At 46.1% G+C, this 8,275-nt stretch overlaps 1 protein-coding gene across 1 annotated transcript in view; it reads right to left on the reverse strand.

Moving 5' to 3' along the window:
* TDRD5 (tudor domain containing 5) overlaps nt 1-7,967 on the reverse strand; it is a gene marked incomplete at its 3' end in the record, with an annotated part of 8,812 nt that extends 845 nt beyond the window's left edge. Inside the window, exons 1-7 of the mRNA XM_009079262.1 lie at nt 7,757-7,967; nt 6,274-6,783; nt 4,407-4,445; nt 3,796-3,809; nt 2,116-2,336; nt 1,199-1,405; nt 162-228 (exon numbers count right to left, since the gene is read on the reverse strand). Of these exons, the coding sequence (XP_009077510.1) occupies nt 162-228; nt 1,199-1,405; nt 2,116-2,336; nt 3,796-3,809; nt 4,407-4,445; nt 6,274-6,783; nt 7,757-7,967 (1,269 nt within the window). The remainder of the gene's footprint in view (nt 1-161; nt 229-1,198; nt 1,406-2,115; nt 2,337-3,795; nt 3,810-4,406; nt 4,446-6,273; nt 6,784-7,756) is intronic.
* Between the last annotated feature and the right edge of the window lie 308 nt (nt 7,968-8,275).

Raw genomic sequence — 8,275 nt, forward strand, 5'->3', positions numbered from 1 at the left:
TGTGTGTTTGCAGAGCTCTGCTGAACAGCAGCAATTCTGCTCCAGACACCAACAGGACCTGAATTCATGCGAATGTTTGTCCTCAGCAGGATAAAAAGTCAACCTCTACTTGATAAATCTCATACCTATGTCAATAAACAAAACTGCATGTGAACACATACCCCCACAGGTTTCACCCGTGCCAAGGAACATGGGACCGCCTGAGCAGGGAGCTTCAGGTAGCAGCACCTACAATACACAGCAAATCCATGACAGCAAAAACAGGGAAAAATCAGCACAAGAGCAGAAATTCCTCCTCTTCTGGGCTCTAAAACTGGCTTAGGAATAGAGCAGCACACATTGGATTGTGCACTTACAGCTAAAACCCAACAGCAGCTTTGGAAAGCACCCAGAGAATGGGCTCTTCAGAAACAGCAATAACAACTGGTCCCTTATGCATTCCCTTGCCCTTCCCATCAAAACCCCTCGTGGAGACAAATTTATGGACAGAGAGCAATGACTTTTGAACGAAAGAATGCCAATGGCCAGGCAGGAAAAGAGGCAAATGAGGGGGAAGATGTAACCATGGAAAATGTGCTGAACTACAAAGAATAAGTACCTCTGGCACGGCAAATGTGTCCCCCTTGGAGGCACATTCGTTCAGGAGGGCGTTAATATCCATTCATGGAACCCAAGGAGGAGGATTAGGGAGCTTGCCCCAAGGTGACAGAAAGCAGCAAGAGGACAGACTGAAGAATGAAGGCAGAAACAGCAAAGGATTTAGCAGTGTAGCCCAGGGGTCAATGCTGGGTCCAGTATTGTTCAGTGTCTTCATTAATGACCTGAGTGATTGGGGTGGGTCTACCCTCAGTCTGCTGATGCGGGGAGGAGTGGCTGATACTCCAGAGGGTCAGGCTGCCATCCAGAGGGAGTTCAACAAGGTAAAGAAATAAGCAGAGAGAAACCTCACAAAATTCAACAAAGTCCTGTACTGAGGAGGAACAACACTACACACCAGCACACGTCTGGGGCCAACGGTGGCATTTGTACCGTGAGGGTGACCAAGCACTAAAGGGGTTTCCCAGAGAGGATGTGGAGTCTCCATCCTCAAAAACACTCAAAAAAACCATCTTGACATGATCCTGCCAGGATGACCTCCAGATGTCTATTCCAGCCTCAGCTGTTCTGCAGTTCTATTACCCGTGTGTCATTTACTTACTTGAGGAACCTCAGCCAAGACTTTCTGACAACTTGCAGGTGTCCATAATCTGCATAGAACACCTCCACTTCCCTGTCGCTGACCACGCGGTGGACGACGACGCGGTACCACCACCTGGAGACCACGGCGCAGCAGAGCTGCCCAGGCCGCACTGCAGCCTCAGGCATGATGTAACGGTCAGAAACAACCTTCCGGGAGTAAACGTGTCTGTAAAAGAGAAACTGCACTTAGTAGGATGCAGGAGGTGACCTAGGAGAAATATACAGGCTATTAGAAGAGTCCTGATTTCCCTAAGTCGCCACAACGTGAATTTTCAGGAGTTGTTTTAATAGATCTTTTATATCTCTGTTCTGCCATACTTCAACTGAAATGACAATAAAAAAATGAAAACATAAACTTTTCACATTTCAGTGTTATTACTGCTAATTGATGGGGGTTAGTTAGAGGCTAAACAGTCATTCTAATCATTACAAACTTTTCACATTTCAGTGTTATTATTGCTAATTGATGGGGATTAGTCAGAGGCTAAACAGTCATTCTAATCATTAATTGCAGCTTTACCTTGACATGTCAGTGTTTCTGAGGAACCAGGCTCTGGAGCACTGGCTCACATACAGTGTTGGAGATGGAAGTAAAAACCTTATCTGAGCACATTACCAACAGCAGCACAGACAAGGCAAAGGAACCTCCTTTCCATAAACTTCCCAGGCTTTTAAAAAGTTTAGGAATGCCTAGGACACAGACAAACTACCAGGAATTGCTATTGACCACACTAACTGCTTGTTAGGTAAGAGGAATGGACAAGCATTACGTGTGTCTTTCAGTACAGCATCAGCATCTCCCTAACAAGTAATGCAGACAGCAGTGCCCATCACCAACAGCTGTGTGCCCTGTCCCCTCAGCACACAAACACATACTTCATCTCCAACATCAGATCCTGCAGTTCATGAGATGATTCCCTGGTGGAGATGTGGACGTAGAACAGGCTGGGAGAGACGACACATTCCACAGAGACTCCCACCATGAACCCTGCCTTCAGTGGTGGCAAACTGCAAAGGCTTCTGTCCCAAACAGCATCTGGAGGGATTTCTGGAGCCAGTGTCAACTTGCCTAGTAGAGACTGCAGAACATCTTGAGGCTACAAGGGGATAAGAGGAAGGTGGCAGTCAGATGTCTCCTCATGCACTGAACACACATAGTAGGCCTTTCCAGTATGTTATAAAGATAGCTCTGCTTTCCTGGGGACCTGTGAATTACTGAACACCAGAAAATCCCAGCCTGGACTAAAACTTTCCCTGGGATAGAAGTATTCATTTTCACACTGTCATTCTTCCTTCCCTCCAGTGTAATGAGGGATGCAACAAACATACTTTGCTCATGTTCCTGCAAGGAATAAAGGAGAGGAATTGAAGTCATGTCACATACTTAGACTAAAGTAGTGAAAGTTTAACCTCAGCCAGCAGCCAAGAACCACGTAGCCTCTCACTCACTCCCCCACCAAGGGGATGGGGGAGCGAATTAGAAGGGTAAAAGCTACAAAAATTCATGGGGTGAGATAAAGACAGTTTAATAGAGGAAGCAAAAGCTGCACACACAAGCAAAGCAAAACAAGGAATTAATTCACTGCTTCCCACAGACAGGAGGTGTTCAGCCATCTCCAGGAGAACAGGGCCCATCACGTGTAACAGTTCCTTGGGAAGACAAACACCATCACTCCAGATGTCCTCCCTTCCTCCTTCTTCCTCCCACCTTATATACTGAGCATGATGTCCTATGGTATGGAATATCCCTTTGGTCAGTTTGGGTCACCTGTCCCAGCTGTGTCTCCTCCCAATCTCCCATGCATCCCCAACCTCTTTCCCAGCATGGCAGTATGGAAACCAGCAAAGGCCTTGACTCTGTGTGAGCTCTGCTCAGCAATAACAAAAACATCTCTGCATTATCAACTCTGTGTTCTGCACAAAACCCAAACATAGCCCCATTCTAGCCACTGTGAAGAAAGTTAACTCCACTTCAGCCCAAACCTGCACACTATTGTTACAAAAGCAAAACAAAACAAAAATCCACACCAAAAAACCCGAAACCCAAACCAAACCCAACCCACCTATTTGCCAGATTTTACTGAAAAGATATTATTTCTGTGTTCCTTGACCATGATAATGACAGGATTGAAACAGCAAAGCTATCTGAAAAATGATTCAAAGGGGACAGAAGGCACACGTGCATCACACTTTCACACCAGAGCCATTTCGCAAGGATAAAACCAAACAAAACCTACCAATTCTGCTCTTTTCTCACTCTAGACAAATGTGTACAGGAGTGAGCTGTTAGCACAGCTTTCAATTTTGTTCTTCTAACTGCTGTCATTTCAGCAGTTATTCTAACTGCTGAAAACATTATCACTTGAACTAGGATGGATGGGAACCTTAATCAGACATCAACTACTTTCATTGCCTCAAGATCTTTCTTTTGTGCCAGCAAACATCACTCCTCCAACGATCAGAAGTCAAAGATATTTCAATTTCACTCATTTTGAACATACTACAAATTATCCCTGCATCAGGCAAGGTGTGGGCAATTTGTCTCCCGTTGCTTACCTGGCCAAATTCAGCTGCAGACAATGGAGGTTTGCAGTATTGGCTCTTTTAACCACAGTTTAAAGAAGCAGATCATTGAGCCATAGAATATCCTTAGCTGGAAGGGACCCACAAGGACCAACAAAGTCCAGCTCTTGGCCCTGCACAGGACACCCTAAGAATCTCAGAGTTCCTGACCTCTAAAAGCCCTTACAATTTCAGGGATTTCCTCTAAGTAGTGACTGTGAATGGTGGCATTTCTAGGGGACAGTTTCGCTCTGATAATGCTCTTCATATCAGGCTATTAAGGGCACATATGAGCTTTATCATCTAGCTCACACACTGGTAATGACAACAGACATTTCTTGAAAGATGTGTGCTTGAAAACATGTTCATAAACTCCAACAAAATTATAAATAAAAAGATCAACTGAACAGTGTAAAGCTAGGCCTACAAGAGGTATAGCTTGCAAGAGTGGCTAACCCCTTGCCCTAAGCTGGACTGGCAGCTGCCAAGAGTGGTGTGGATGACACCTTTCCTTCTGCTCAAGGTGCTGAGAAAAAGGTGCTGACAGTAACATATTCTTTATCCTTCTCAGGACTGAGCAGATAGACTCGGCCCTTATCCCTCACCTATCCCTTCAAACACTCCCACTATTAGTCTCTGGATACCTAGTAGAAGGGCAGGGATCAGGTTGCATCTTGTCCCTCTACTTTGCAGCATCCTCATGAACAAGTGTTCATTGCACACTGAACTAACATTCCAACCTGCTTTCCTCCTCTTAAAACTAACAGCAAACTTGGTGTTTCAAGACAAACAGTAGCTGCAAAAGCATCTTCCAAGCCTTATCCTGCCAAGACCATTAAACAGGTTCCCTTTGCAATACCTAAGAACAAAAACCTGGAGCTAGCTGAACCATATCCTTCCTTTTCCAGTCTTTGCACAAGCAGACTTGGTTTGATCTAGGGGAATTCCCTGTGGATATCATCACACCTAACTAAAACTTCTTTAAAGGATCAGAATAGCCTTGCCAAAAAATCTCCTAAGGGTATGTTTTATCAAGTGCTGCATGAAGTCCAACTCACAGTTCTAGGCTTCCAAGTTCATTAGTGACTGACCAAAGTCAGGAAGAACCCCTGGGATTCTTTCATTACTTATGTGCCAACTGTACTGTTGCATATAGCCACAAGATGAACTTGGCAGAGCAAACAGCTCTCAGTATGAAGATTTTCCTGGGAAAAAGAAGGCCTAAAGATGCTCAAAAGAAAAAATAAAGGAAGGACAAACAAATTCTCTCACTAAGGTTTGGCAGCTCAGAGCCTTTGTACTGCTTTTCTCCATCCCCTTCTAAAAACACACTGCTAAGCAAAACAAAACAATCAAAATTCCCAAAGTCCAACCAAAGAACAGAGTTGAGGCTACAGGAATCAAGGTGATGAATCAAGGAGGAGAAGTTAACTCTATCCCAGCTGAAACCAGGACAAACAGGCACAAAACCTTTTAGAAGCAGCAGTGCATCAACAATGTAAACTCAACAAAGATGGTAAAAAGAGTATCAGCTGTTGGCATCAGACACAAAAAATGTACAGGTCATTTGTCCAGCCACTCACTTGTTTGAGGCAATCACCCAAATCTACTGCTTGTGTTTCCAGTGGCTCTGACTTCATCTCAACTGCTGCCTGGTAGAAGCTCTCTTTCTCACACCTGGGCTCCAAAGGAGGCATCTCAGCTGCAGATGTTGCTGCAATGATAATTTGGCTATGCTGCATATTAAGCAGAAAAACATCTGAAAATGAAAGTCTGATAACATTGGTGCTGTTTTCCTCACCTCTTGCAGCATTCACAGCCACCAGAGTCATGAGGATTCACTGTATGAGTAAGTTTAAACAAAACAAAACCCACTTGCTCCCATAAGCACATTAAGGGTTAAAACAATTGCTTAGAATGCTGCTAAAATGAATTTTCCCCAGAAAAGCCAGGAATTTGGCAGGAACTGTAAGTGATCCTCTGCCTTCTCATGTAGCTCTTTATGGGAATGCTGAGGACATCTGCAGTCTTGTCTCTTTTGTGGAGCTGTGCCTTTGGGGCTAGTGTTAAATCTTCAGTGGGTATCAGAAAGGCTTTACCAGCCTGCAGAGCATGTTCAGGAAATCCTTCTAGTTTTGTCACCTATTGCTTGGAGTGACTAGAAATTCCAGTCCTCCACATACATTCAGAGAGTCCATGCTCTGAACAGGCTAACCATCCCTTCTTTCACCTCAGACCAAAAACCAGTGGCAACATGTAGAAAACTTCAACTTAAATTCTCTGCTACCCTAAGACAACTGCCTTGTGCCAGCAGCTTCTGCAGCACACCACAGCTCCCCTGTGCTACAGCCTGGGGGAAGCAGAACTAGTACAGCAAGTGGAAAGGCAGCAACAGCCACCTGAGACACAGCTGCTTGGCCTCAGTGCTTGTAAGAAAGAGCTACATGCTTTCAGTTAAACACATCACCTCACCTTGCTGCACCTCTTCTTCCTGAGCCTCACCTTGGGGCACATCCTCTTCCTCCTGAGCTTCACCTTGAGGCACCTCTTCTTCCTGTGCCTCACCTTGGGGCACATCCTCTTCCTCCTGAGCTTCACCTTGAGGCACCTCTTCTTCCTGTGCCTCACCTTGGGGCACATCCTCTTCCTCCTGAGCTTCACCTTGAGGCACCTCTTCTTCCTGTGCCTCACCTTGGGGCACCCCACTTTGAGACATCTCTTCTTCCTGAGCCTCTTGAGCCTCATCAGAGTCCATGAGCAGAAGAGGTGAGGAACTCAGCAGGTCCTGCTGTTCAGCCTTCACAGCTGCAGACTGGACAGGAGTCCTGGCACTCAGAGGGGAACGCTCTGGATTCCAAGAGTCATTATAGGGAGAAGCAGCATTTGCCTTCGCAGCAGTTCTCTTCCGTGCCCTAATACACGTTCTTGTCTTCTGTCTGGCAATCAGCTGGGCAATCCCTTTGGTGGTGTCATCTGCAATGGCTACAACAGAAAGGAATAAACAGACAAGCAAAGCAATGAGCCATTAAAGCCTTTACACTGGCAAAGCTCCTCTTCATTCCTCTCTTTCCCCTTCCCCTCACCTCTTTCACAAACAGGTGCTTCCTTTCAAAGCAGCCACACTAAATTGTGGCTGATTTCTCCCTCTGCAATCTGGACTGAACCATTTTTAACAGCCAACAACCAGTCTGCACCTTCATCCCTATAAATTCAGGTCCAGGTAGGAAGGCAGGTCAAATTCTTGGATGCAGGATCACAAATGAAGCCAAACTGCTGAGGGTTTTGCTGGTGAAGCAGAACCACAGTAAACTCTCACTACAGAGCACCCCCCTGCCCAGGGAAAGTCTCCCTGGAGAGCAGCCCAGGTCTTTTCCATGCTTTTAAACATTTTCCTCTCTCTTCCACTTCCACTCAAAAAACCCCAAACCAACCCAACTCTTTCACCCTTCCCAACCAACTCATTGCACCTATCATTTGTTTTCACAACTCTTCCTGAAAGAAAAACAAAAAGGTTCTTTGATACAGACTGAACTTCCCATGGGGTTAGGTGGGGAAGCATTTACAGCTTCTCCGAGAGGCTCCATCCCTGGCTTTGGCTTCTGATGCAGGAAGGAATTCCCACTTACAGGAAAAATGTTTACCACTTCTAGGGCACCCACAGGATATGCTACCTCAGAGCTTCTAAACTAAGTGCAGAATGCAAAGATGTACATAAATAACTGGAAGGCTGTGTGATTTTTCAGGAGGCAAGAGAAGAAAGGAGTGTTAAAATGCCTTCTAACAAAATCGAAGTACAGGAAGAAACACCAAGGAGAAGAAATTAAACAGAGCTGTATGAGACAAAGACTAATAGCTATGTGACATACAGCTCTGCCCATCTCTGTTTCAGAGGAGGACTTCATACCAGGCTGAGGTTCCAAACAACTCCTCCACCTGTAAGGAAACAAACTCTCACCTTTAAGGATAAGAGTGCCATTCCTGGAAGAACAGACTTTGACCACGTCAGGCATGAGTGCCACCAGCTCCAGGGTGGACTGGACGCCCAGCTCACGCAGAGGGAGAGGTTTGCAGGTCATGGCCATGTACTGCTCCTCCAGCTCTGCCGGCGTTAAACCCCCTTTGGCCGCTGTGAGCAACGCTCTCACCTCCTTCTTCAGCACCTCCATAACTGCGTCTGCTTCGACCTATCCGGACTACAGGGAGAAACAGAAGCAAACAGGTTATTGTTATAAATTGCGGCCCAATAAATTGGCAGGAGCTAGTTCAATTAGGAAATTTATTGATTGAGCAAGGCTTCAGCGAGCAAAACAGCGCTGTGCGGCCGGGGAGTCTCTGCTCCGCACACCCACCTGCCGCAAAGTCTCCGGTTTGAGACTCCTCCCGCTCCGTGTGGCTCTGCCGCTGCACTCTGCGCCCGCGCGAGCTGTTGCTAGGGACGCAGTTCCCCTTGTTGCTAGGGACGCAGTTCCCGTTG

This window comes from Acanthisitta chloris, unplaced genomic scaffold (assembly GCF_000695815.1).
Source record: "Acanthisitta chloris isolate BGI_N310 unplaced genomic scaffold, ASM69581v1 scaffold8477, whole genome shotgun sequence".
Lineage (NCBI taxonomy): Eukaryota > Metazoa > Chordata > Aves > Passeriformes > Acanthisittidae > Acanthisitta > Acanthisitta chloris.